Source organism: Aspergillus multicolor (genome assembly GCF_047715735.1).
Source record: "Aspergillus multicolor strain CBS 133.54 unplaced genomic scaffold BDW74scaffold_57, whole genome shotgun sequence".
In the NCBI taxonomy this organism is placed as follows: Eukaryota; Fungi; Ascomycota; class Eurotiomycetes; order Eurotiales; family Aspergillaceae; genus Aspergillus; species Aspergillus multicolor.
Window position 1 is genome coordinate 1 of NW_027396008.1, and position 27,149 is coordinate 27,149.

Sequence of the window (27,149 nt, forward strand, 5' to 3'; positions counted from 1 at the left end):
TATCTAATTCTTTAAAATACCTGTGAATATTATGAATACATATAAAAGTATATTCGCGAAGGGTTTTTTAGTTGAATTTCATATATCATTTTTCAATAAAATACTAAATAAGTATAACCTGTTATTTATAACTGAATAATTAAATAAATGCTTAAACAGTATTTTAAAAGAGTTTTTATAAAGGTATATAAATCATTTATAAAATAACTAGGAAAACTACTTATCTATTATAAAATTTATTTGTGAAAATCTATCATAATTTATAATAATTATTTATAAGGGCTATATCATCTTATATAATATATAGCATAAACCCTTACGTGATTATACTAAATCTTAAGATAGGTTAAAGGGTTTTTTAATAAAATAATAAATAATCTACTTATATATATATAAAATAAAAATAATTATAAAAGTAATTTAAGCTACCTAGGCATTGCAGGCTAAGTATTATAATTTTATTTGAAGTAATAACTATAGCTAGCACAGGTACTGGCCCTTCCGCGAGGGTTATTTATAAAATATTAGCTTACAATATAATCTATATATATATATAAAAAGCTTATAAAGCATAAAGTCTGCAAGGCCTTAAACTTATAAGGTAAATAGCTAAAAAAAACTTATAACTTTCCCCTTGAAAAATGCTTTATCTTTGAAAAAAAAAAAAAAGAAAGGGCAAACATAAAAGCTTAAAAAGCAAGAAAAAAAATAACTTAATATTTTCATAATTATTTATAAAAAAGATATAAAAAATAATATTTATAAATATTTTATATAAATACTCCCTGCGGACATAAGCTTATAAAATAAAATATAAAAAAGAACTTATACTTAAAGACATAATTAAACATAAGGCTTGTAAAAATAAAACATGGGAAGACCCCGCAATTTAATATAATACAATATATAAAACTGGTACTACACTGTACTTAAGAGCTGTGCTCATAGCTTTCCACCTCGAGAACGTTCATTTACGCTACAGCCAAGCTCCCTTACCAGGGTAAATATTATTGACATAATACATACGCCTTGCAACACGGGGGACCCCCACGAGGGTACTCTCCGTATATCGTGCCGCTCAAGGCTATCAGCTTATTGGGAAAGGTTTGGTACAATCGCTGATGGAAGTGGAGGTAGCATAGCGCTGCTATAGACAATGGATATGTCTACTTACTATTGCTCAATTTACGCCGCTTATTACTCTGCTTTGGCTTGAGCGACTCTGCATAGACCTTAAAGAAATCTACCGGCTCCTGCGGATGCCCTCCGGTAACATCATGGAAGGCCGTCGTGGAGATATAGTTGGTCTTCCCCTCCTTGACAAGTGAGTAGTACTCGAGAAGGTACTGGATCTCCGACTCGTCGCTGTCGGACTGCGCCTTCAGGACCTTCTTGGCTTCGTTCCTGTGCACTTTTAGCGTGGACCTGGATCAGGGAGGAGGCACCGACTCTGCAATATCTTCAAATTTCAGTTCCTGGTCGAGGGCAGTGCTAGCTGCTGTGGCCAGCTCGTCGCCAGTTGTCAACATTGGACCTGTTATGTGAGTATAGCCCGTTGTTGAGGTTCAAAGTATGCGCATACCTGTCAAGATCATTAACTGCCCTCGATGTTGGTCGCTGAAGCCGTGCTTTCCTTCGCCAGTCAAGACATGCGCGACAACTTGCGATACGTCCTGTAACGTTAGCATAGAGTACACGGAGGGAGTACAGGACATACACCAAGCGCGATAGGTGCGAACTTGTGGTCCTTGCCAACGGGAAGAGGGAGCTTGCCCTCCTCTTGGGCCTGTTTGGAGTAGATGAGAAGGTTCTCCGCATAGAAACCGGGCCTGCATTGTTCAGCTAAACTTCTTCGAGTCCAAAGAACCTCAACCTACCTAATCACGATGGGAGACTGGCCGGTTGAAGTACTGGCATCGCCCTTAGCATTCATAAAGAGCGTTTCCAGATCAATGAACTGGCGCAGATTCGGCTGCTTATCACGCTCCGCCAGGTCGCATCCAGCGGCACTTAGAAGGCAGACATTGGGAATGCCCGCCTGCTTTGTCGCCTCGATGAGTTCAACAGTGGTATCATATTTGTTCTTGTGCGCGGGCGGGATTAAACACATCACATCGGCGTTCAGCCCCTTGAGGGATGAGACCATCTCATCCAACTTTCCTGGCTCATGCGGGACGATCGTGACCCCGAGGTCTGACAACTCCTTGGATGGCTCGGACTCCGGGTGAAGCGAAAGGCCCGCAACAGACCCGATCTTGCTCTTGAAGGTGTCGTCCGTCAGCAGGAGTTCGGCGATAAGGAAACCGGTGTGGCCATCCACGGCCGTGATGGCGATTGAGCGAGACATTTTGAATTGATCCAGACACAGTTCGAGAGGTGTTCTTTTTGATCAACTTATAGTTGATTGTCGATGTGGCCTTAACCGTGGTTGAACATTCTCTAGTAGTCATCATGATGCAACAACCGCCAGCACAGATCACCATGATGCGAGCCATGTTGCACCACATGGACCAGTCAGAATTCCATGTTTTTCTTGCACACAATCTTAAAACATGATTGCACCTCGCTATCCTCCACTAACAGCGCCAACTATTTCCCCCGCGATGTCCCAACAGTCCACATCCTCACTCTCCTTTATAGCCAGGCCACACATCAGAATTAGCTCCGTGAGGTAGATGTCGCAAGGCGAAACAAGCTCAAGCTGCTCTCCATCCCCGTCCTGAAAAGGAATCAGTCGTGCCACCAGCATCCCCTTGCCGTCCAACAGTTGTAATCCCCTCTTGGCGACCCAGGTACATGATCCGAACCCAGGAAGATCGATCTTGTATTTGCTGCCAAAGAACTTCTCCTTCAGCTCTAGCGTCTGTCCTCGTACAGTAACTTTAGAATTTGAGACAGTGCCTATTTCTGCATCGCCGACCTGGTCAAAGGGCGGATTGCCCTTGTAGAGTACGATGTCCTTTTCCCCTCTTCGGAACATACAAGAAAGTAAATGGGTTGGCCGTTGGGTTGGCCATGCGAATAGACAGCTGTTATGTCGGAGCACTGGAGAAAAGAAAGCAGGCGCAGAGTGTATGGTGGTGGCTGCAGATTTTCCATCTTGTCGAACTGTCTTTTGAATGTAGAATGATTGATTGCGCCCCGTTGAATTAGGGTGTAAGACAAAGCTCTGGATAAGGCCTCGATTGAAGGTTGAAACAACACCTAGGAATCCTGAATTTCAGCCAGCGGCAAAGGTCAATGCTGGTATCTTTATAGCTCAGCGAGCCCTGGGATTATGGGCCATGCACAGAACTGCTGCCGAAATACCTCCACTTCCGCTGAAACCCTTTCCTACGGGGATTAGCATGGTGGATCAAGCATGCCCTACTCCACCCGCAGAGCGGCCCTGAATACGTAGATGTGCCCTGACCAGAGTTCAATAACGAAACTTTTAAAACGCCCACCCCATTCTCGGCTTCAGGCGACCGCAATGGAGAAGATACGTCGTGGTAACCTTGTGATAAGGAGTTGGGGTAACGAGCCCTAGTCCGGGTGCGATTGGACGCCGGTCTTGAGATAGACACGTCGAGGACGGAGGAGAGTCCATATTTTGTACAAAAGAATTCGATATCTGTACTCGAGGGCACGATCTTCGTAGGTTTTGTTGTACCAACTGTTCCGGAAACTCAAAATAGGCGTTTTGCGGCCTTGGTTTGGCGTGGGCAGTTCAGTATTATGGAGATAACGAAGGCAGGCTAGGGCGTGCAGGTCTGTTTAGCCTTGCAGGATCGAACTGCTTGTAGAACTTGGAGACAGATGGAGATTGATAGGGACGCTGCGCCTGATAAGCTGCTTGCCTTTCTCCCGACAACCGTTGAAGGCATTTAAACCCAACCCATACGCACGGCGTTGATATCGGGTGGGCCGACCTTGTAAGAAACGCTCCTTACGCTGCTTTTCTTGCTTTACAGACATGGCAAGGGGCAAGTGGTTCGCTGAGACATCTTTTGCGAAGCATACGGCGGCTGTCAAGGCTGCTCCTCGCGAGGTCATCTTCAGCCCTACATTGCTGCTGTCCTCCGCACTATACGCCACCTGCTCTATACCACTTGGTAGGTAGTGCAATATAAGTCACAGCGATGCCATCCTCTGGCTAACAAATGAACAGCGTGGGATCAAGGGTCATCCGGTTCTGTTCCGTCATTGTCCGGATTCCAGAACAACTTTCAATTCCAGTCCGGCAACAGCGCCCTCGAGATCAGGAACTACGTCTCGATAGTTTATCTCGGCGCCGGGGTTGGGGGCGGACTCTCCTTCTTCCTCAATGACCTCCTCGGCCGCCGATGGAGCTATCGTCTGTATGCCGCTTTATGGATCCTAGGCCAAGTTGTTGCCACTGCATCGCCGACGTTGGCCGGACTCTACGCTTCACGTATTATTTCTGGCCTGGGCATGGGCGCCCTAACTGTGATCGGGCCAATGTCAATCGTTGAGATTGCCCCCGCTGAGATTCGCGGCATGCTGACAGCCTGGTTCAACGTTGCCATGAATATGGCCGGCACGACTGGCGCTTTCTGCGTGCTGGGGGTGTACCAGAATATAGCTGGGACTAGTCTCCAGTATCAGGTCGTCTAGTTCGCGCCTGCTATCTTTATGTTCCTCTGCGTTTTGGCCAGCTTCTTCGTCACCGAGTCGCCCCGATGGCTGCTTCTGGTCGATCGGTATGAGGAGGCGGTCCAGGTTCTCGTCAGGCTGCGCGGTCTCCCTGCTGATAACCCCTGTGTGCACCAGGAGCTTCAGCAGATGAGGACCGCGATCCACGAGGAAAAGGCCATGTACAAGCAGGGCATTGTAGGCCTGTTTCGCGAGGCATTCACCGTTCGCTCGAACCTTCGCCGCGTCCAGCAAAGCCTTGTATCCTTTGGGCTTGCACAGCTCTCTGGCGCCAACTCTGTCACCTCGTACTTTGTTCCTATTTTGACCCTAATCGGTGTCGGTGGTGGAACAGGAAGGAACCTGTTCCTGAGTGGAATGTACAGCCTAGCCAAGATGTGCTTCGCCATTATTGCTTCCTTCTTCTTCGTGGATGCTCTCGGTCGCCGCAAGTGTTTGTTTGTAGGGGCAACCCTGCAGATGATTTCCGACCTGTACATCGGCATCTACATCAAATACAATCAGCAGGGCGACGTTCCCCATTCTGCTTCCACTGGAGCGATCGCGTTCATTTTCATTCACGGGCTGGGATACGTTGTTGGTAAGATAACCGCCAGTCTTCAATGACACCATTTACTCATTTCTCTAGGCCTCTATATCCTCCCATACGTCTTCGGAGGCGAGCTCTGGCCCAACCGTATTAGGTCATTTGGCTCCGCAATTGCCCAGTGCTTCCACTGGCTATTCATGTTCGCCATGTCGTACGGCACACCTTCGCTCCTCGCACAGACGAACAACTGGGGGGCTTTTATCTTCTTCGGCGCATGGTGCTTTATCGCGCTGATCTTCGTGTACCTTATGGTTCCCGAAACGTCTGGTTTGACCGTCGAAGAATTGGACGACGTCTTCAAGGGTTCATGGTTCAACGCCGCTCGACGGACGGAGAAGAAGGTTGTTACGCATGAGGGAATCTCTGTCCAGGCAAAGGGAAGTGAAGACCAAGAATGACCAGCGTAATGACTGGAGGTAGAAAAAGCCGTGGAGGTTACTAGTGTATGGAGAGGCCTCTGGTGGTGGTCTGGGGTGTTTGGCATGGTTCTGGGTTTGGTTTTTATATTTCTCCCAGGATTGGGCTACAACTGCAATCATGGGTTACCAGCGCGTACCGTATCCGATTCGAAACCAGTAGGGAGCTTCGGCTAATTTAGCAATCTTTTATCGGTATATATGCATTTTTCCTGATAGACCTGGTCAGCGCTGGGAGTCGGACATACATTCAATTATCCCCAAGGGTACACGATTGCACCTAGAGCGACCCATCCATCACGGTCGGACATGTATCACAGCAGTTGGAGATTAGCGAGTTGGAGACAACGACACTCAAAATCTCCAATTCCCCTCCGATAACGCACTGTAACGTCATTAGCCGGCCGATAGGAAGGATCCGAGCACCCAATCACCTGCAGTGTCCCACTCTTGTGTGCGGCGTTGTGTGATGAGACAATCTACCGGTTAAAGTGAACCTCTGGACACGATTTCATCAATAACAAGCCTCGATTAAAGCAAACGAGAGATGTCTCCCCAACTTACAAGCAAAGCCGCGCCTATTGTCATCGTTGGTGCTGGCGTCTTTGGGTTAAGCACTGCCATACACCTGGCAGAGCGCGGCTACACGAATGTCAAGGTGCTGGACAAGCAACCCTACCATGAGACTCTTTACTCATATGACAAAGGCTGCGATGCTGCCTCCGCCGGTCAGTTACATGCATAATATCCAGTGCTTGACTGAATAACTGCTAGACACGAATAAAATCATCCGAGCCGCCTATGGCTCTCAGGTTGAATACCAGACCCTCGCCCTCGAGGCCATTGTCGAATGGAAGAAGTGGAACAAGGAATTAAAAGCAGAAGCGACTATACCGTCCAGACTAAGCAGTGAAGACGTGCTATTCGTCAACAACGGGAACCTCACGCTAAGCTCGCATGAGACCCTACCAAACTTCGAACAGGAGACCATCAAGAACATGGCCAAGGCCGGCCTTGAAGCAACCCAGGTCGTCCTCAACAATCCCGATCACGTCTCTCGCGCAACAGACAAAGGGTACGGCTTCGCAGTCAACCCATTCAACCGCAAACGGAACTATGGACTACTCGACATCCAAGGCGGGTTCGTGTATGCAGACAAAGCTTGCCATTTTGCACTGCACAAGGCACAGCAGTTGGGTGTCCAGTTCGTACTTGGGGGCAGTCAAGGAACATTTGCAAGATTCCTACATGACGAAAGTTCTCGTATTGTCGGGGTCGAGACGGCAGATGGCGTGTCGCATGCAGCAGAGTTGACGATTATGGCTTGCGGGGGGTGGACTCCCTCTCTTGTTCCTCAACTCGACAATCTCTGCGAGACAACCGCTGGAAGTGTCTGTATCTTCCAACTGCCACTAGGCTCTCCATTATGGGACCGCTTGGCGCCAGAGAACTTTCCAACATGGACGTAAGTGATGAGCAAAAAGCGCGGAGTCATGCCTGGCACTAATAGACCGATGCTTAGTTACGACATTCGAGATGGCAAGGTCGGTGGTTTGTACGGCTTTGCTCGAGACCCAAATGGCATCGTCAAGATTGGCTACCGAGGAATGAAATTTACCAATCCTCGAAAGCAGGAAGACGGGGTGGCCAGGAGTGTCCCCATCACCCGGTGGACGGAGCAATCGACGCGCCAGCTTCCTCTAACTGCAGCTCAAGTGATCCGAGGTTTTGTCCAAGACCATTTACCAGACTTACTCTCCTGCGAGGTCACATCCCGGCTATGCTGGTACACGGACTCCTTCGATAATCATTTCGTCATCGACTTTGTGCCGTGTGTCGAGGGCTTGATGGTCGCAACAGGAGGAAGTGGCCACGGCTTCAAGTTCCTGCCTAACCTTGGAGCCCATGTCGTCGATCGCATCGAGGGCAAACCCAACGGCTATCTTGACTTCTGGAAATGGAGGTCGTTAGGGCCAGGTCAAACGCCGTACAACAGTATCAACGAGGGTGAAGGCAGTCAGCGCTCTTTACATCGTCAGCCATTGACTGCGGATGACTCTCTGGCTTCCAGTACTAGCCATCTTTAGTGCACCTCCGTTTACGTGCTCTTGAACTGGGATGGCCGAAATGTCGCCAGTTGTACAGGTTCCAATCATAATGGAGAAGTTTCGAGCGTGTTGGGGTCCTAGAGAGACATGGGAATTTGGCACTCCTCCTCTGTATAAACCGTACGCTCTCACGCTTGTTCAGAACTTTGTAGCATAGCGGACTTAAGATACTCAAATGTCAGTTCGCCGGTGCGAGAATGCTGGCAAAGCCGCTGCAGCAGAAAATGGACTTGATCCTCAAAGAAATAGCATAAAGGTCCTTCTGTTAGGGCGGGCACAGGCCCATCACGGGCAGCTCGTACTTGATATACCCAATCGCCCTCGAAAACGTCAAATACAAGCAGATGCTTCGACGTTCAACTTCAATATGGCTTCTGCCCGACCAATACACCAAACCTGGTATCAACAACATTCCCTTCCGCGTAATAAAGCTGCACGTCGCGTAGAACCTCCGCCGCCCGCTCGCTTGCCGCATTACTGTCGGCCACCTGTCCCGTCTTGAGGATAATAAGCGGCATCACGCTAGTGTAGAAGCCCGTCTGCCACTGTTGGAGTTTGTCGAGCAGGTCTGGTCGCTTACGAGGTAAGAATGGCTTATTGGCAATATTCAACAGCCCAGCCTTTCGGTAGGCTGCCTCGATCACTTCTGGGGCGTGTTGGCTGATCTCCGAAATCTCGCAAAACTTCAGCCATGTATCGGTCACCGGTGATGCTTGAGGGTGATCGGTCGCTAGCTCCGAGAAATCAATCTCAACCCACTGTAGGTAGCCTCCGGGTTCTGGACAGCATGCAGTTAGCATTGTCCACCTGCACGAGGTAAACCCTTACTTAGAATGGTCAGGAGATTGTTGACAGCCTTCTGATACTCTGACTCGGGAAACGCTGTGACCAGAAGTCTGACATTGACCAAATCGTAGCGGTTGTGATGCTCAGCGGGGAACGGCTGGAATACGTCGTGGACGCTGAGCTGAATGCCCTCAGGGGCTGGTGGGAATTGCGCTGCGGAAATGTCGAAGCCATGAAAGTACCGTTCTGACTCGCCTGCATGCTTCTCAAGGACCTTCTTTGCATCCCAGAGCCAGATACTGGTTTCTCCTTAGCTTCGCTATTGATGGAACGGTGAGTCTCCTTACCCAGTCCCCGTAGCAACGTCAGCAACAGCAGAGATATTCTCCAGTGGCACAGATCTGTCGATGGGCCCTTCAACAAACTCGACAAGAACCTTGTGCTGCTCATTGAGTCTGTTCAAGTCAGCATGTGGCACATCGGAGGTATATCGCAAAGACTGACCGGCGAGACTCGGCCTCGTCACGGGCAAGAGGGTACATTTCCGCTGGTTCACTCATTTTCGCCAAATGTAAGGATGCATATGGCAAAGCATCGGAGGAAAAGGACATTTATATAGGCTGACCACCTGCAGGACTCTGACGCTCACTCTCGCACGGGGCCTTGATTGGGCCAATCAGAAGACCATTTAGGTAGGATGCGTTCTTCAGCTTGGGTGAAACAGTGCGTGGCTGGCTGAACTTTGAGGAGAATAGAGCTCAGCTGCTGTACAACAGAGACATAAGTGGGCCTCAGCTAAGCCCCCTGAACATGGAAGTTCTTCGTCATGGCAGAGATGGGCGATAAGTAGAGGGAGTGTTGCTGCAGAACCGGGGGAAGTGACAAATATATATCTCTATCTTGGTTGAACAGGTCGCACGCAAGCCAACTATAGCAACAACTGCCAAGGAGACGCAGTAAGCGCCCTGGATTTGCAGTAGTCGCGCATTACTCGGATTACCGTCACGAGTTGACTACCTGGTTGCTGCCCATGTGACAAAGTCTTGTGGGCAGGAGTGGCGGAGACCCCGCGCGGGGAGTCAAGATAGATAGCCTTGCTGCCTTGGTGTTGGTGCCTTGCAGCCTGACGGCCCGCCGCTGCGACTAACCGCATCTGGTTAGTGAGTGGCTTCCACGGTCGCGATCGCCGGCCAAAATTCTCCAAGGCAGCAGCAATCCAGTCATTCCTCCCCTGTCGTTCCTGATCATGTCTCCTCTATGAGTGCCGCAACATTGCTTCCGGATCGTATCAATCACTGCTGCCTGCAAAGCTTAAGCTGGCAACATGACCGACCCCGAGTCCGATCGTGGCGACGCGGACCCTGAAGATGACGTCACCGTTTCCCAGTTCGCGGCCGCGTGTTTGATTCAGGTACTTCGTCCCAATTGCACTGCTTGTCGCGTTATTGACAATGTTTAGCGAGTGTACCGCGGGTATCGCACTCGAAGAGAGTTAGAAGGAAGGCACCTGACCGCGACAAACCGATGGATTGATGTATGTCGCTCGGCCTTGTCGCCGCCCCTTGAAACTGACTCGGTAGACCATCAGGGAGGCTCAGTCCCAGGACCGCCATCGTTCTGCGACATCTCCCGCTAACTCGCCGGCCGAACAAGCCCATCGGAACTGGGCTCATGCAGTCAATGTGGCTAAGTTGGCGCGCGGCGATAGCTACAGCCGTCGCCGCGAAACATCGATCAAACCGACGAGACCGGCTCCGGCCACAGTAAGCAAAGCCATGGATCTCCAGTATTTCCTCGAGATGATGGACCCAAGTCATCGGCACGGGAGTAACCTACGAAAGTATCACGAGTACTGGAAGTCGACCGATTCTCACGAGAACTTCTTCTACTGGTTAGATTACGGCGCCGGGAAAGACGTCGAGCTTCCTGCATGTTCCAGGGACAAGCTGGCGCGTGAGCAAGTGCGTTATCTCTCTCGCGAGGAGAGACTCAACTATTTGGTGAAGGTTGACGAGAAGGGCAGGTTCCGCTGGGCTCGGAATAACGAGCTAGTCTGGACCAACAACGCCATGTACGAGGATGGCGAAGACGGTATCTTGCCCGTTCGTACTCTCAGTGCGCCGGGAAAAGAGAGCACAAGTGCTAGCTCCATCTTTCGATCACGACCACGCTCGGCATCTGGGTCGTTGCTGGACAAGAACGCGTTTGATTCACACCACGCCAACCATCATCAAGGCCTTTCAGATCGCAGACGACACATTGTAAACCGCATCAAAGACAAACTATTTGGAAGCGACGACTGGTGGATATTTGTTGCCGATCCATCCTATCGTCTGTATGTTGGGATCAAGAAGCGAGGTTCATTCCAACACTCATCGTTCCTCCGAGGGGGCCGGATAGCGGCTGCTGGGCTGATCAAGATCCGACAAGGGAAGCTACGAGATCTAGCTCCGTTAAGGTACGTCCATGATTCAGCCGTAAACGGACAATACTGATAGTTGCAGCGGACATTATCGCCCCCGCTCGTCCAATTTCCACGCGTTCGTCCAGTCCTTGCGCGATCAGGGTGCTGACCTATCCCGAGTGTCGACTACCAAGCTGTATGTAACACTTGCTGGAATGGAAGGCTACGTTGGCACGAAGCGAAAAGTCATCAAAGCGCGAGAGAAGATGGAGCGGAAAATCCATCACGCAGAGAAGAGCGACGAGCCATTCACGGTTGACCTGTGACGGGCTGACGTGCTTTCTGTATCTCTGGCATCATCCCGGTCATGCCAGAACGGCACCGCAATGCCGATCACACCATCGTTGGAGACGAGATGGAGGGGTTACAAAAGGTGCCTTGACCCCTCTTCCAAGGTTGTTATCCTCAACTGTTACCCAGATCACGATGCCGACCGAGTTCATCAGTCTTACCTTCCCTACCCCTTCCACGGAGATCGATCCGATCCCCAATGCTACCATCGATCCGGCATTCCTTGAGCGCTATGCTCGCAACTTAGACGATTACGCGTACAACTACACGCTCGTGCCCTACGATAGCTCATACTTCGACCCGTGGACCGTTGGTGCGACCATCGCGGCGCATACCAAAAACATCAAGATCATCATCGCTCTGCGACCCAACACTTTGTATCCGACGGTGGCCGCCAAAGCCCTAGCAACCCTGGACCAGCTCAGCTCCGGTCGCGCTGTCGTCCATTTTATTGCTGGTGGCAGCGATGCCGATCAGGCCAGGGAGGGCGACTTCCTCAACAAGGAGCAGCGCTACGGTCGGTTGGAGGATTACATCAAGATCCTTCGCCGCGCCTGGGAGTCTGCCGAGCCATTTGATTGGAAGAGCCCGTACTACACCTTCAAGGACTTTAGCAACCGCGTCCGCCCGGTCAACGGCACCATCCCCGTCTCGGTCGGAGGTTCAAGTGCTGAAGCCTACCGCATCGGTGGCTCCCTCGCGGACATCTTCGGTCTGTGGGGCGAGCCTCTGAAGGAAACGAAGGAACAAATCGACCGCATATATGCCGAGTCAGAAAAGGCCGGACGCACCGACCGGCCTCGTATCTGGGTGACGTTCCGGCCCATCGTCGCCGAGACCGACGACTTGGCTTGGGCCAAGGCACACCGTACCCTCGAGGCCCTGCAGAAGCACCGCGCCGCTGGTCTCGGTAAAGCGCCCGCCAATGCACCTCCTCCTCAGAACGTCGGTTCGCAACGCCTGCTCGACATTGCCGCCCGGGGTGAAGTCCAGGATCGCGCCCTGTGGTATCCGACCGTCACCGCGACAAATGCTCGCGGTGCCTCGACTGCTCTGGTTGGGTCTTGGGAGACTGTTTCCGAGTCGATTCTTGACTATGTGGAGCTTGGTGCCGAGCTGATCTCGATCCGAGGCTACGACAACCTGAACGATGCGATCGACTACGGGCGCTACATCATCCCGCGGGTGCGGGAGGAGTTGAAGAAGAGGGGGAAGCAGTAGACTGGTGTTTGTTTATCACAACGACGCCATGCGGATACAACTGTAGATACAACCCTACAATGAATTTACATACAGGTGGTTTAAGAATATATTGTATATTTACCACGAATACATCGAATACCTACATATCATCAACATTCCCTAACCTCGATGCGTATCTTCAATACCCCAACCCCTTCCTCGCCCCCACAAAATCCACCACGTCAAAGAAACTCTTCTTATAGAACCTGTCCAGCGTGGTTCGATTCACCACCTGAATCCCAAACTGCTGCGTATAATCCCCAAACTCCCAGTTATCCGCAAAGCTCCACGCAAAGGCACCCGACACATGCACGCCGTCTTCCCAAATTGCCTTGAGTGTTTCAGAGAGGTACGAGAGGTAGTATTGACTCCGCGGGGTGTCGAACACCTGGTCCTGCAGTTCCCGCTCCGATTCGCCGTAGGCAGGGAACCCGAACTCTCCGATCACCACGGGCGTGTGGAAGGTGTTCCAGACGTAGTTCAGATACGAGCGGAGATAGGTCGGGGTGATGTAGACGTAGCTAGCGGAGCGATAGCCAATGTTCCAGCCGTGGACGGTAGTGGTCTCCTGCGTCACGCAGTACGGGTAGAGAGAGTTGATACTCATGTTTTGGCGCGCGCAGGCTTCGATTCCGCCCGGTGGTGCGGAGACCACAGTTGCGGTATAGGGGTCGATACCGAAGAAGTCGGTGGTGTTGGCAAAGTATGCCAGTTGGTCGGAGGTCAACTTGAATGAGCCGGGCAGGGTGCTTAGCAGAGTGTCTGGGTATTGCTCTCCTAGGCAGAGGGGGTTCCCGAAGCCGGCGAGCTGCATCTCGTTGAAGCGGTTAGCGGCTTCGATATCCGTTTCATTCTCTGGATTCTTGGGCACGCCGAAGTTGTTGTTCAGCTTGAAGCCGATCTGTCCTGTGCCATTAAGGCCGTCGTGGTAGTAATGATACAGCTCGGCGTGAGCCTGGACGACGTTGTGAATGCCAGCGAAGTTGAAGGCATAGAGCAGGGGCTCGTTGAACGTCACCCAGACGGGAACACGGTCTGCAAAGTGCGTGAAGAGAATCTTGCCATAGTTGACGAACGCCTCCACGAACTCCGGATGCCCATATCCCCCATTGCGACCGCCGATATCCGCCGTCGCATCCAGACTTGAGTTCTGCAGAAAGTACAGCGGCGAGTCGAAATGGATCATTGTGACGACGGGCAACATGCCCACTTCCAGGACATAATCAATCAGGTCGTCGTAGTGTTGGATCGCCTGCTGGTTGATTGGACTGCCAGGGACTGTAAAGGGGAGAATGCGCGTCCACGGGATAGAGAAGCTGTAGTACTTGACCCCCATGGCCGCGAGGCGCTGAATGTCCTGCTTATACAGGTAGTAGTTCTCATTCGTAACGTAGTTTTTGGGTCTATCGTCCTCGATGAGCTTCTCCTGGTTGGTGGGCGCCCGACCCTCCAGTGCAATGGCGCCCTCGATCTGTGCGGCTGACCCCGCGACACCGAACATGAAGTCTTCCGGAAAGTCATAGCAGTCTGTCGGACCAAATGGGTCGCGGGGTGGGAGAACGAGCTCGCTCGATGGGATAGGCGTAGGGTTAACTGTGGTCGTGTACTGGCCGATGGTCGTGTAATTGATCAGGCTGGCATCCTGCCACTGCGAGGACCACGCTGCTTGACCGTACTTGTCGTCTGTGTCGGTTGCGGTAATCACCGTCTTGCCAGGGACCCAGCTACCCCAGGTGGTGGTGGACAGCTCGGTTCCGTAGATTTCCAGCGCCTCATCGTACGTCGGTGCATACGTCTTGGTAGTCGTTGGCGATGGTACAGACGTTGCATATCTGCCTTGTTAGACATGCCCAGTGCCATTGAGGTAAAACACACCTAACAGTCTCATTCTGCGTATAGTAGAACGGCTCAAACCGGTAGCTCGGCGTCGCCGGTGCAGCAGTACATTCAGATCGAGCAGTGTATCCTGTTGTAGTGATGTACAGCTGCTGAGCCTGGACGGCTGATGCCAATGTTAGGACTACGGGGGCTCTCATCTTGAAGGTACCGAGGATCTGTTAAGATAGGTCCGTAAGCGCGGATCATCGCGGCTTTATACCCCGCTCCAAGCCCATCGAGTCCACCAGCGCAGACAAAGAGCCGGAGTCTCTTGCCTCCAACTTGTCTCGGCGTCGACGTCAGAACGGACACAAAAACACCGCCGCCGGGGAGGAATGGAACTGTATGTTGTGTCTTCCAGGGCAGGGAGATGGCCCATGGGGTTGGACTAACTGCACAGGGCTTAGACTTGGAGTCATCCCCACGGGGACTCCAAGCCCGACAATTGCCCGCGCGTGGATCGGCAGTCGCATGGCCGCGGATGCCTGTAAAAGTCAAGGCTTTCTCCCTAGTTGATTTCCTCGGTCGGAGCTTGTCCGATGATCAAAGTCTTCTACGCCTTTCGTCCTGCCATCCGGAAACTCTACCACTGGCCGACTCACCGCACACTAGGGGTCTGTTGAGCTTTTCTTTTCTTTACCAATGCTAGATTGACTATGGTACATCATAGCGACAAGGAATGGATATTCCGCTGCAAAAATACGCTCAATCACCCTATCGACTTGCAGCGGAGTTGTTGCCCTCTAGCTGACCAGAGAAAGCAATACAATCATCACAACCGGAATATCCATTCCGGGGATCCAGGTCACCCCAAAGCATCAAACTGACCGGAAAATCAAGCAGCAACCCCCCCCTCCTCGGTCCCCACGGCAGCCCTCTCCTTCTCGTCCAGCACCCTGGCACCAACCCCGCCGCGCTCCACATTCCGGATATCCCGATACTGCACGCGGGTCTGCCATGGCTTGATGTCGGTGTGGAACATGGCGTCAACATCCTCCAACGTCTTGCCTGCCGTCTCCGGGAAGACGAAGAAGACGTGGAGCGTCATGGCGGCGCAGAACACACCAAACACGATATAGACTTTCCACTTGATATTTTCAAAGGCGGGCGGCACGAAGTACGACAGGGCGAAGTTGAAGATCCAGTTGGATGCGGTCGTGACGGCCACCGCTTTACCGCGCAGCCGCAGGGGGAAGAGCTCGGGCGGATAGATCCACGAGACGGGTCCCCAGGTGGGAGCGTATGAGGCGACGAACAGGTAAGTGCATGCAATGACGCCCTTTGCTGCGGATTGTGCGTCTGACATGTCCCATGATTCCTCGGGGACGTGGTCAACGCCGCCTGGGGGTGCGGGCTTGCCGTAGCTGGCCATGATGCCGGCATTGGCGAACATGAAAGTCATCATGAGGGTGGATCCGACCAGCAGCGGGATGCGACGGCCCCAGCGGTCGATGAAGATAAGAGCGAAGATGGTCATGACCACGTTGATGACATACTGGATGGACGAAGCGACAAGATTGGCATTACCAGACAATCCCGCCATGCCGAAGACATACGTGATGTAAAGCATCATCACATTCATCCCCGTCAGTTGGGACCAGATCTGCGTAAACATGCCAATGTGCGTCCGATTGATCATGTTGGGCTTAAACAGGTCCAGATAGCTGGCATCGGCATTGGCGCGTTCAAATTCACACATCTCACGGATCTCGCGCAGCTCCGTCTGGACGAAGGGATCGTTGTGATTACCTTTGGCGTGGACCAGGGCCAGTGTTTCATGACACTCCTCCCATCGATCCTTCTTGGCCAGCCATCGAGGGCTCTCGGGCATGAAGAAGAGGGCGAAGAATAGGAAAACAGCCGGGATCATCTGCAGCCCCCAGGGCAGTCGCCACGCAGTTGGGCCGTCGATGTAGCTGCTCCCGTAGGAGATGTAGAACATGATCAGGATCTGACTTGTCAGTATTTCTTGTGAGAAGGATGAGGAAACCTACACCCCAAGTGATGGCCCACTGCTGAGCCCCGACGACCGTCCCCCGCCGACTCGGCTGGGCCAGCTCCGAGACATACACCGGAACCTGAGCACTGCAAATCCCGACCGAGATCCCATTGATGAACCGACCGACGACCAGCTGCGCGATACTAAAGGAAGAGCAGGTGATGGCACTGCCAATACACCAGATGACGGCGCCGACCTGGATGGCGCGTCGACGGCCAAGCCAGTCGGTGATGATACCCGAGCACAAGGCGCCTACGAACGAGCCTCCAGGCATCGAAGCCGAGATGCCACCCTGGTTGGCCGATGTTGGACCAGCGCACTGGCCGTCTTCATCGACGTCGCCTTGGTTGAAAAAGCATTTATACTGTTGGGTGCCGAGGCTGCAAGAATCAGTACCATGCGTATGGGAAAGACAGAGTGATGCGTACATGGCAGACATGGAGGCGATGTCGAAACCGAACAGGGCACCTCCGATGACCGCAATGGTCGTGATCACATAAATGTTGGCAAAGACGAAACCCATCGTGACCTGCTGTGTGGTCTTCTGAGGTTCGATTTCAACACGAGACACCGGGGGCAAAAGCCGGGGAAGGGGCGTTATAAGCCTGACCCTGAGACGCGGGGTCGCCGTCAACCTCAAAGCATGATTCAGGCAGGAACGATAGATAGCTTCTGGCATAAATCCTTCATTGGCAGCACCCGGGGAAGAGATTGGAAGGAATCGACAGATGACAGGGTAGCATTCCACCTCAAAACCCGCCAATAAACATGCAAGCGAAGCGTCAATCACATCTTCTCTGGGACAGTAAACTCATCCGGTGGTCTGATAGGATTTCAGTTTGCAGCGATGGGAATCCTGGCCAGGTTGGTAATACCCCGAAGCTGGAATAAGCCGACCGCATCCATGGTCGGGAGCTGGAACAAGGCAGGCGGACCAAGCCGTCCCATACGGGTTTGCGTACAGAAGAAGTAATATCGCCCGCCGGATGTTGTGACCGTGTCACATTCCAGATCAGAAGGGTCATAGCTGAAAGTCAAACTCCAGATCACTCCACCTCCACGCCACAGTCCCTGACCAGCAACTGGGGGCGGGGGGTCCGGGGGTGGGGTGACCCTTAAGGGCTGGGCCTGAACTCAACTTCCACATCCAAAACAAGAACTAGAGTGTGCCGAATTGCCGAGAAGGCTTGAGAGGCTTGGAGAGCTTGACCGCGCCTCGCAGGTGTGATTGGCTGCTTCTTCGCCATCAACGCCGCTGACGTTGGAACATCCCAGTGCATCCGGGTGACTCTGGTCCGCCATTACGCCTGCATGCTTACCAGGCATTCAAGGTTATGAAGGGTAGACTGTACATAGGGCGCCAAGGGATGCAACAGCGCCATCTGGTAGTTAGTGCTCCGAAGGACCGCAGCCGCATTGTGCATGGGGATTAGGCAAAGGTCCTTAAGCTCCTTGTAAGACATCGTTGGTCCCATTCCAGATTGTCGCAACAATTGAAATAACCGGACAGACCATCGTTCCGTAAGAGCAATGTGGCATAGTATCAGGACCCTCCGATTATTTCCATCTAGGTATACAAGCTAAATGTTCCAGTCTGCTCCAACCTGATATCCGTAGTACGCCGCGATGTGAGGGTGGGGTCTCGCTCGCAGATACTCAAAAGTATTAAGCCCCCGCTGAAATCTTTTTTTCGAAGCCGTTGTCTGCGTAAGCGAATATACTAGGTGCTTTGGTGTATACCCCATTCGACGAGTGGCTGGGTTGTGGAAGGTCATCACCAACGTAAATCATCTTTACCCCGGCTAGATTGTCCAGAGAGCGCGGCAGTCCAGTTCTTTGCTTGAACTTCCCAATGTACAAGGCATCCGACGCGTCTTCTACCGCCATCCGCACATACAAAAAGTACGTCTTCTTCGCGGTGGACCGTCAATGCGCCGCAGATTAGCGGGGGTCCGGTGTGTGAGAGCGTTCGATGGAAATGGGCGTGTCGATAGTTGCAAAAAGCGCTGGAGGTGTCAGAGGGGAGAATTCAGGTATGGAGGCGAAAGAAAGAGACCTGTGGATTGTTATGATGTTGTGGACGCGAGTCGCGGCGTTGTCCGGGCTACGATACTTGCTTTTTCCTGCTTGCCCCATGACCATTGTGCACGCTTGTGGTTGTCACTCCACCACGCCCTTTCCAACACCGTGAAGAAAGAGAGATGTGGTATCGGATGGCCGCGGTTCGGACCGCTATGGCAGGGAGGTCTGAAGGAGGCATCGGCCGTGGCTTGCTGACCTGCTGGGGGCTAAGGCCCGATGACCTTGTGCGTAATGCACACCGTACAAATCATTTGAGACGACGCATACTCGTGGAGCGCAAGCCATCTTCCAGCTCAGTTATGGATTCGCCCCAAGTCTCGCGCGCTCCAAGAAGTGCCACAGTATTGAAGAGTTTACGTTGATATACTGGTGAGCGGCGTTGATCAAGCACAAGAGCCGGACTACCTAATGCAGGAAGCTCAGATGTTCTCTTCCAGGAGAACCTGGCGACAAGATGACTGCTAAAGTCGGTACTATGAACCCCGTCCTCGAAGCGTACGTTAGCTTGCTGGAAGGCCACAGCGAATTGTGTTAAATTCAGCCAAGGGTCGGCCAGTAATTCTTTGGCAGACGCTCGCTTTGCTAGCTCCCACTGGAGCTTTTTCCGCATGTAGGAGAGAAATAGATTCTGCGATGAATCTCTCAGGTTGCTCTCCAAATTCTCCAAAGATCTGGAGGGAACTTCAGCTGTCCCAATCCAAATGCCTGATTGTCCTTTATTAGTGGTGCTGAGTCGGCTGTCTGGGAAGGCGCAACCTACCCTCGCCATCAAAGAACTTCTTTGCATACTCGCTCTTTCGAATAAATTCCCTTGGTGGAAGGCCCATGACCGCTACCATGCCTGCGATGTGGTGACTGTCTGAAATTTCCCCGTTGGCATCGCGGGCATAGAATAGATTCTTCCTCTCGAAAAGATTCCATGCCTATCGGAGTAGTGAGTTTTCTGCAGAACGACAGTTAAGGCGTGCTTTACACGTACCAGAACCCCTACGTTCCAAATATCGATCTTCTCGTCCCACAGAATGCGCAGTACGACTTCTGGAGCCCGATGAACCAGTGGTTGTACATCCTCCCATCGGTCGCCTAGACCAGAACGGAAGCGAGCCTCGCCGAAGTCCGAGAGGACAGGGACGACCATGCACCTTGGGAATTCCAAGGTCTCGAAAGGTATAGATCATCCGATTTTCGGTGACCTTGCGAGGGGTGGGACTGATTCTCTCCGCTTCCTCGAATTGGACAAGGATGGACTCATCCTTCACGCCGACCATGATGTTGTTCTCCTGAATATCAGTATGAACGATCCTAGCTTCGGTATGAAGAAAGTCCAGAGCAAGAAGGATGTGGATGAGGGTCGGTTTGAGCAAGTCTTCTGGAAGTCGCTTCTCGGGTGCGCGATGGCGTAGCTCACACAAAACTCATTGCCATAAGAAGATGCACCAAGCATCGGTAGGAGTAGGTGTATCAGCGGAGCAGAGTTGGAAGTCATCGATGGCGCGTCGGACAGGAATCGAGCCTGTATCACTAGTCTTGATTTCGTTGAGATGTTTGTACACCTCTAGTTCTCGTTATCCATGGCTGGAGCCGTATTCGCATATCTTCATCGTCACGTAGGCATGCTCCCTACTACTTTTCAGTCGAGAATCAAAATTTGGGGGACGTTAAACTCACTGGAGATCTCTACAGAGCCATACTGTGGAGTGACCCCCATAGCCTAGCTTTCCAACGACCTGGTATCTTGAGCGAAATACCTCACCAGTCTTGACAGGATAGAAGTGCGCCGGCGCGTATCCTGGCAGCTTCTCTTCTTCTAGTTTCTGGGTGGAGTCGATGATTGGGCCTGACGCGGGGAATCCGCGGATGGGAGAAGGCGATTGCCCGAAGATGACCTGCCTCAGTCGATGGGTGAGGCGGTTCATTGTTGACTCCACATCAACACAAGGGAGGAGAAGGAGCGCCGGGGGATGAGGAGACGACTCACGTGTCTCATCCTGTGCCCTTACATCAGCTTGATATGATTGGCCACAAGGGCCAGCCAATGATGCGATGGGAGTGTTTCAAGTTTAGCCACAAGCATAAACATGAACATCGAGAACGATAATGTAGCTGGGATTGCTCAGGCGTGAGCTCTTCTACTCCTTACGCTTGCTTAACAAATGCTTTGTAAGAGCGCGGCCCTGCGTTGCGGGTTCCTGTTGGTGTTGGGGGCCGAATCCTCCGCTACTCCTAGTCTATACGAAGGGTCTCGATATGCCGTGCTGAACGGGTAAGTTTTTCACGGGTTAGTCCAGAACGATGAATTAACATGGGTCCAGCATCCTGTGTTGTTGTTGATTCGATTATCAGGCAACCCTGAGATAGGATCCAGTCAAGCGTAGATCGTGAATATATACCGCTGACTAGGATTCGGAATCCACCTGCTCATTTGCTGTACTTGTTCCGACTCCAATGAATGTTGATAGAACTCGTGGCCTCTTTCACTAGGAGAGCGTTCAGAAAACTGGAGGAGCATCCGTGCTATCCCGCCTATGCAACGGAATAACCAGGCAGTGCTTACTCTTCTATATTAAATGTAACAATGGGGCCGCTCTTGAAGAGTCCTAGCGCAGCCACCAATACGCCTTGACGAATGGCAAGTTCAACCTACTGTTGGTTATATGCTCGAGTCATGGAAGGCCGAGCAGACGGAAAACTCCGTTGGAGATGGTCTATATGCAGAGGTTGACTGTATACACAACGACGATATGTCTGTGTCGTAAAAGTATAAAAGCCCTAACATTCCTCGTGCATCTACCATATACCTCCTCTCTGAAGCAAGCTCCTTCACATTTCCACGGTCAAACAGCCAAGCTCGCAATGCACCGCTCGTCCCTTCTCCTTGCTCTCGCCGGTGCTGGTCTGGCCTCAGCCCAGGGCTTCTCCACCGAGTGCACCGACATCAGCCTCAACGATAACTGGCTGATCGCAACCTGTCCCACAGGCAGCGGCTCCTCCATCAGCAGTAGCGTCTTCCTGAACAACAAGATCTCGAACAACAATGGAAACCTTGAGGTACGTCCACGCTATATAGCTTGTGCACTTGCTGTGGAATGCATGTCGTTAACTTTTGCTGCGCATATGGTAGTGGGTTGAAGAGTAAGTCCTTCTCCTGGACCAGATTATACCGTCCTAGCTATGAGAGGGCATGAGCCTAGTACTTATCAACTCTCATCAGCGGCCACTATGGGGCGTCCTGCGTCGACTGCTCCGTCTCCGATGGCACTTTATCCTGTACATGCCGCGGAAACTGGGACCCCAATGTCGCGTCTTCACTGAACCTAGGTACACCCGCTTTCCATCTCTCTTCTGATTCCCCTCTAACCACCAAACCCCAGAGGAACATATCGCCAACTACGAAGGCCACCTGCTCTCCAACCAAACCGGCGAAATCACCACCATCCCCGCCGATTCTACCGTCGCCGTTCCGTCTTCCTTCGACCTAACCCTCTCCCTGGTCGCCCCCTTCCTCGGCACAGACTGCTCGACCGCCGGAACAATCCTCTCCCTCGGGCCAAACGACTGCTACTACATCAACCCCGGCGGCATCGGGACGGTGTACTACTCAGCGGGTATTCAGACGGGCAACGAGGGGTGGGAGATTGTGGCGTACTCGGACCCGGAGTGTACGAGCGAGGCGGTGTATACGTTTACGGCGGAGGATAACGACAAGTGTGTGCCGTTTGATCCGAATGCGTCGGCGTTTGGGGTGAAGCCGTTGTGGAATGCGGATTGGTAGGCACTGAGGGGCTGTTGAGTTGGGTTGATGACGGTGAGTGGTCCTAGCAGTGATGAAGTAGGACGCTTGTCCGGTGGTGTAGCTCAATTCTAGCCAGAACATATAAATGAGATGTCAGAGGGAAATGTTGAAAGCTGGAAAGGTGTTATAGATAGTGAGAAATGCCCGTCTATTTACCACCCAACATCCCAACCACTACACCCAGATCCCCTGAAATGCCAACAGCAACCCCCTCCTCCTCAAGTTCCCAAGGCACACACCCAGCCGCATCCATCCCAGCCCGAATCAAGCGGATGCCACCAGTGACCCCAGCTTCCTCGACAAGCTCCTCGTTGGGCCATCTCAGGATGGACGGCGTATTGAGTCCAACCCCCAACTCAAGTACAACCGCCTTCTTGCCCCGTTCTATTTCGAAGGAGACATGTTCTAGGAACCGCGTATACTCCCTCTCCTGTCCCTGAAAGGGAGAATCGTTAAAGTAGTCTCCGCCGCGGACGCAGAGGGTCAGTTCGCCGCCGCAATATTTGCAGCTTGGTATCTTAGAGATGTCTGTGAGTTCTTGGGTTGTCGGGTCCAGATGCGGCAGAGCTGCATTCAGGAATGGCGCCGACGGGAACACTGCTTCGCGTCGACACGTGGCGAAACATTGTAGATATGCGTATTGGCCCTGGGGCGTGGAGACCCGTGACGGCTGGAAGCCGTTTGCAACGAACAGCCCATCGGCGTTTGACGTACGGACAAAACACCGACTTCCGAAGCTAGCAGCCATCTTCAGGAGAGATGCGTAGAGAGGCGAAGCAGGCCACGTCCGGACCATGTTCAGGTGATGGATGTAATATCCCCATTTTTGCAATGGGGATTTCCATCCGTTGAAGCCGAAGACGTCGTAGAGTCGCCGAAGACCGAGCGGGAGGAAGGCGGGGAAGTACTTCGCGAACAAATCGGGCGATGTATAGTCCAGTCCTGTCGCGGCAGAGAGGCCGGCGCCCGCACTGATGATGAGGTAGTCTGCTTCGTTGAGCCATGAGCGGGCTGTTGACATTGAGGTGGAAGGGTTCGGTGCTGCTGCTGGTAGTGCTGGTAGAACTTTCGTTGATGCGTCATTGAGGCCGAGAGACTGCATCTTCGCATTGTATAGATCGAAGTCCTTTTGTAGGAAGGTATCAAAGATGATGTCTGTGATGGTTGTCTCCGGATGCTCAACACACCATCTCGTCACAGTATCAATGGCAATCTGCGCAGCAAGATCAGAGGGAAACGCAAAAAGCCCCGTCGAGATGCAGCAGAACGCAATGACCTTGCGGCCGTCCGCCAGAGCTGGCAGCGCTTCCACGGCATCCAGGCACGATTTGTAGCAGTCGCTCAACTGCTTCCGGTGAAGCTCACTGGGGGTGGTACGGTTTCCGAGTTCAGGGCCGACAGTATGAACGACGTACTGCGCGTGGAGGTTGAATCCAGGGGTCACTTTTGCTCGTCCAACAGGTTCATCGTGGCCCTGCTCAAGCATTAACTCGTAGCAAGCTTCGCGCAGACGAGGTCCAGCGGCAGAGTGGATCACATTGTCGATGCATCGATGTGAAGGCTGGAAGCATCCAAGAAGTGCGGAATTTGCGGCGTTGACAATGGCGGTCACGTCGGTCAAGGCGGTAATATCGCCCTTCCACACGTATATCCTGGTCTTGTCGACGACTATCCGGGGGGATATTGAGCTTGATGGAGTGAGCAGAGCGTGACCTTTTTTGTAAGAAAGGACGGTGTCGATGTCGCTCAGGAGGTCCTTGGCTATCTTCAGGTCGGGACTGCGCCGGCACAGGATCTGGCGAAGGAGTTCAAGCTGTCCCCAGCTATCCATTTGCAGGAACCAGTCATAAGGTTGATGGCCATAACTATGCCCGCATGCATGCTTTCCGACGTTCATGCCTTTTGTCAATTGCGATAGAGCCCTAGCCAAGGCCTCCGATGGCCGGTGGGAGATGTGGTCGGCCATAGTATGTATAACCTGTGTGATCCTTAATGACGGGCTGGTCATAATACCCAGGTGTCGAAATATGATGCTCTTCCAGGTAGAGTTTACCCCTCGAAGGATATAAGTTCCCTTTAACCAACTCCCAGAGGGCGTCGGTGACAAACACTGCTTAATAATGAAGCCGGTGGGCGGGTGCAGCTCGCTCGAATGTTCACGACCCACACGATTTGAACAGCTAATAAATCATCGGTACGACGGTTCGTTCGAGTACATCCCAGAGGACTTCTCAGAGCCTACTCGCCTGTTGAACGACAAACCCCAACCAACTGTCGGCCTGGAAAAGCAGCCCAAGCCCCTTGCGACCCTCTCTAACATCGCTTACGATGTCGCATATCAACTGCGGTGGATTTTCCACGCAAGGTCGAGTTCCCGACTCAACCTGTGCATGGAATCGTCGGTAAAAGTCTTTCGTTTCGGGTGCATCCCACAGATACCCGCTGTCGGGGAGGGCGAATCGGAGATCGGAGAAACGTAGCATGCCAGTATTGAAATGGTGATTCAGCTTGAAGATGGTCAGCGCAAGGCGTTTTGTCTCTTCCATGTATGTCCAGGAATAAAGGACAGAATCGGCGGGTTCCAGGAGAGCGTGCATGTTGGCATAGTCAAAAAGGCCGCCTTTTGTACAAGTGGTCGTTATGGCGTCGAGGAGAATACGGCAGCGGTCGTAAGTGTCTTTGTCGACGTCACGAATGATAGCGAAGATGATGTTCAGGACGATAGTCTGGTATGTGCTCATGGGCCACGATTTGTTCGTGAATTCGTGGTCAAGCTTCCACTCGTCCTGTCCCAAGTTAGAATACAACTAGTGCCTGAACCAAAGGGAGACCGGCTCACCATCCGGTTCTCAAGCAGCGCGAGAAGCTTCTCATGCATACTCTCTGCCCTCTCCCGGGCACTCTTTTCCCCGGTAACCCAAAGTCCAATCATGGCGAGCGCCAGTACCAGGATCTGAGGCTCGATCCTGGTTCCTCCGAACGAGAACCGGTGAACGATCGGCCATTGAAAGTGGAAGTAGGAGAAATATACCGCGACGTATTTGTCGATATCCAGATCGTTCCCTTGGTCCTGGGGCTGGGACGTTCTAGGAGGAGTCCCCAGGAGACCTTTTTCGCGCAGGTTGTTCTCGTGTTGGAGGAGCAGGTCTTGGATCTCAGGCCCAGTTATCGTGGTTTGTCTGACGGAATGACGTCGATTTGTCCTTGTAGCGTCATTTGCAATCGCCTCCAAAGGTGACCTTGATACCCGCGACTGCCCATGACTCGAGTTCCCACTCGTGAGCGCAGGCCCACCAACTCTCATCGACCGATCGAACGTGCACCTCCTTCGTTTCCTCGTACAGATATCGCAAGGATCCGTCCCGTCACATCTTGTCTTACTCGCATGACACTGATCACACGCCTTTACTGTCCGAGGCACATCGCCGCCGTTCTGCCTCTCCCTCCGATGGAGCAGCCGATGGCGACGCAGCGAGTCCGTCCGATCGAACGCCTTGTCGCACTCCTCACATATCAGTCTCTGTGCAGTCGGAGCGTGCTTCCGCGCATGGCGAGTCAAGTGCTCTTTTCGCCGGTACTGGGCGGTGCAGCCGGGATAGTCGCACGTAAGCATTCGGCTAACGGTTGGCGTTTGAGTTTGATCTGAAGATTCAGCGACTGTTCGGATCATGGAGGCGGCAAGCGATGATTCGACTATCAATAGGATGAAAAGAAGTGGTTGGCATTCAGAGCAGTGATGGGAGTGATTTGTGGGATTTCTGAAGGTAGGAGCCGGTGGAAGCCGGTGGAAGCCGGCGGGATGTGGGAGGTGGGATGACGAATGATGCCTGAGGATCTACATCACGTGCCGGGCTGTATACTTGTAATGGCCGACCTACGATATGCATCACTCCTATTGACTGCGCACTTTGATCTGAGCAAACTCTCAGATTGGCCTACCAGATATGGTTACACTCGCAACACCGACCAAGTTTCCCGCCCGCCTATGACGACGGTCATCAATCATCTGAAGCCAAATCAGTCCCCGTTCTTTGACCCGGATGGCATCATTTTTTCAAAGTTCATTCCTAAAGAGCCAATTGGTTAAGCAGTTATCACAAAAGCGGGCGAGACTCGAAGAGTACCTACCTTCTCCCAGGCCATTCTGCTCATCTTCGTCCACCCACTATTATCCCGAGATGTTAGCCAACAGTACCGGCACAGCACTAACCAGACACGCGACGAACCTTAGAGAAATCCGTCTTGATGTAGGGAAATTTGGTTCTATCCTTCGTCACTCTCGGCCAGTATTCCCCCTTTGCCTCCTTCTTGCGAAGGACGAGGTAGAAGTGCCTGCTGGATAAGTTCTTGCTGCTCTGCTCCGGGATAATCTCGCTATAGAAGTCGATCGTGAAGGAGTAGTCTTTCTTCGAGGCATCGCCGGCCATGGCTGCAAACGTGAGGCGCTGGGCTTCGAGACTATACTTCAGGGTGCTTGCATCGATGTCTGGGAGGTTGACAGTGAGATAGACGATGTTCTTGGACTCGTCTGTTGCAGAGGAGCGCTGGGCCCATAGGACTGGTAGTAGGTTAGTTGTATGGATACAACAAGGAGAGGGGGGGCATGCCTTCTGGGTGAACAGCCATTTTGGAATATTATCAGTTGGGTGGGTTACTTCCCAGACGGGGTCTGAGCAGAAAAGATTGGAGAGGGATCAGGAATGAGGACAGACAGACGGCGACTTTAAAAGATCTCAAGTCGATGACGCTCTCACTATGTAAGCCAGCCTGGTGACTTGCGAGATGCAAGATACTCCGTACTCCGAATGCAACAATCCAAGTGATCTACAATCGCCCGCCAGTCAG

General features: G+C 52.3%; 12 protein-coding genes across 12 annotated transcripts; 5 read left to right on the top strand and 7 right to left on the bottom strand.

Annotated features, from left to right (window-relative positions):
* Positions 1-1,166: 1,166 nt before the first annotated feature.
* BDW74DRAFT_171816 (uncharacterized protein) lies at positions 1,167-2,347 on the bottom strand (the record flags this gene model as incomplete). The annotated part of the gene is made up of 5 exons (XM_073727372.1): positions 1,167-1,404; positions 1,450-1,534; positions 1,583-1,673; positions 1,718-1,829; positions 1,878-2,347. 5 exons carry the CDS (start codon positions 2,345-2,347, stop codon positions 1,167-1,169), a joined length of 996 nt encoding a protein of 331 aa, XP_073577697.1.
* A 1,608-nt stretch (positions 2,348-3,955) lies between these two features.
* BDW74DRAFT_189583 (uncharacterized protein) lies at positions 3,956-5,754 on the top strand (the record flags this gene model as incomplete). The annotated part of the gene is made up of 4 exons (XM_073732011.1): positions 3,956-4,094; positions 4,151-4,616; positions 4,659-5,236; positions 5,285-5,754. The coding sequence occupies 4 exons, from the start codon at positions 3,956-3,958 to the stop codon at positions 5,641-5,643; spliced, it is 1,542 nt and encodes a 513-aa protein (XP_073577698.1). The 3' UTR covers positions 5,644-5,754.
* Positions 5,755-6,208: 454 nt separating this feature from the next.
* Positions 6,209-7,748, top strand: BDW74DRAFT_171818 (NAD(P)/FAD-dependent oxidoreductase; the record flags this gene model as incomplete). The annotated part of the gene is made up of 3 exons (XM_073727373.1): positions 6,209-6,389; positions 6,436-7,126; positions 7,184-7,748. 3 exons carry the CDS (start codon positions 6,209-6,211, stop codon positions 7,746-7,748), a joined length of 1,437 nt encoding a protein of 478 aa, XP_073577699.1.
* A 383-nt stretch (positions 7,749-8,131) lies between these two features.
* BDW74DRAFT_184162 (class I SAM-dependent methyltransferase) lies at positions 8,132-9,115 on the bottom strand (the record flags this gene model as incomplete). Its single annotated transcript, XM_073730732.1, has 4 exons — positions 8,132-8,547; positions 8,598-8,854; positions 8,903-9,010; positions 9,060-9,115. 4 exons carry the CDS (start codon positions 9,113-9,115, stop codon positions 8,132-8,134), a joined length of 837 nt encoding a protein of 278 aa, XP_073577700.1.
* Positions 9,116-9,759: 644 nt separating this feature from the next.
* Positions 9,760-10,263, top strand: BDW74DRAFT_164158 (IQ calmodulin-binding motif protein). Its single transcript, XM_073726215.1, has 3 exons — positions 9,760-9,966; positions 10,015-10,089; positions 10,144-10,263. The coding sequence occupies exons 1-3, from the start codon at positions 9,880-9,882 to the stop codon at positions 10,189-10,191; spliced, it is 210 nt and encodes a 69-aa protein (XP_073577701.1). The 5' UTR covers positions 9,760-9,879; the 3' UTR covers positions 10,192-10,263.
* A 1,102-nt stretch (positions 10,264-11,365) lies between these two features.
* On the top strand, positions 11,366-12,662 carry BDW74DRAFT_120281 (LLM class flavin-dependent oxidoreductase). Its single transcript, XM_073721991.1, has one exon. The coding sequence runs from the start codon at positions 11,446-11,448 to the stop codon at positions 12,529-12,531; it is 1,086 nt and encodes a 361-aa protein (XP_073577702.1). The 5' UTR covers positions 11,366-11,445; the 3' UTR covers positions 12,532-12,662.
* Positions 12,663-12,691: 29 nt separating this feature from the next.
* On the bottom strand, positions 12,692-14,588 carry BDW74DRAFT_171821 (glycoside hydrolase family 1 protein; the record flags this gene model as incomplete). The annotated part of the gene is made up of 2 exons (XM_073727374.1): positions 12,692-14,384; positions 14,467-14,588. 2 exons carry the CDS (start codon positions 14,586-14,588, stop codon positions 12,692-12,694), a joined length of 1,815 nt encoding a protein of 604 aa, XP_073577703.1.
* A 677-nt stretch (positions 14,589-15,265) lies between these two features.
* Positions 15,266-16,952, bottom strand: BDW74DRAFT_184166 (sugar porter family MFS transporter; the record flags this gene model as incomplete). Its single annotated transcript, XM_073730733.1, has 3 exons — positions 15,266-16,381; positions 16,425-16,809; positions 16,858-16,952. The coding sequence occupies 3 exons, from the start codon at positions 16,950-16,952 to the stop codon at positions 15,266-15,268; spliced, it is 1,596 nt and encodes a 531-aa protein (XP_073577704.1).
* A 1,978-nt stretch (positions 16,953-18,930) lies between these two features.
* BDW74DRAFT_171823 (uncharacterized protein) lies at positions 18,931-20,427 on the bottom strand (the record flags this gene model as incomplete). Its single annotated transcript, XM_073727375.1, has 7 exons — positions 18,931-18,954; positions 19,011-19,216; positions 19,272-19,434; positions 19,491-19,616; positions 19,654-19,925; positions 20,136-20,137; positions 20,180-20,427. The coding sequence occupies 7 exons, from the start codon at positions 20,425-20,427 to the stop codon at positions 18,931-18,933; spliced, it is 1,041 nt and encodes a 346-aa protein (XP_073577705.1).
* Positions 20,428-21,364: 937 nt separating this feature from the next.
* On the top strand, positions 21,365-22,283 carry BDW74DRAFT_184169 (uncharacterized protein; the record flags this gene model as incomplete). Its single annotated transcript, XM_073730734.1, has 4 exons — positions 21,365-21,559; positions 21,633-21,643; positions 21,723-21,829; positions 21,883-22,283. 4 exons carry the CDS (start codon positions 21,365-21,367, stop codon positions 22,281-22,283), a joined length of 714 nt encoding a protein of 237 aa, XP_073577706.1.
* Positions 22,284-22,452: 169 nt separating this feature from the next.
* BDW74DRAFT_171824 (uncharacterized protein) lies at positions 22,453-25,917 on the bottom strand (the record flags this gene model as incomplete). Its single annotated transcript, XM_073727376.1, has 3 exons — positions 22,453-24,237; positions 24,560-25,090; positions 25,144-25,917. The coding sequence occupies 3 exons, from the start codon at positions 25,915-25,917 to the stop codon at positions 22,453-22,455; spliced, it is 3,090 nt and encodes a 1,029-aa protein (XP_073577707.1).
* Positions 25,918-26,210: 293 nt separating this feature from the next.
* Positions 26,211-27,124, bottom strand: BDW74DRAFT_164175 (p23/wos2 family protein). The gene is made up of 2 exons (XM_073726216.1): positions 26,912-27,124; positions 26,211-26,862 (listed from the first exon to the last, which is right to left on the bottom strand). Exons 1-2 carry the CDS (start codon positions 26,928-26,930, stop codon positions 26,510-26,512), a joined length of 372 nt encoding a protein of 123 aa, XP_073577708.1. The 5' UTR covers positions 26,931-27,124; the 3' UTR covers positions 26,211-26,509.
* Positions 27,125-27,149: the final 25 nt, after the last annotated feature.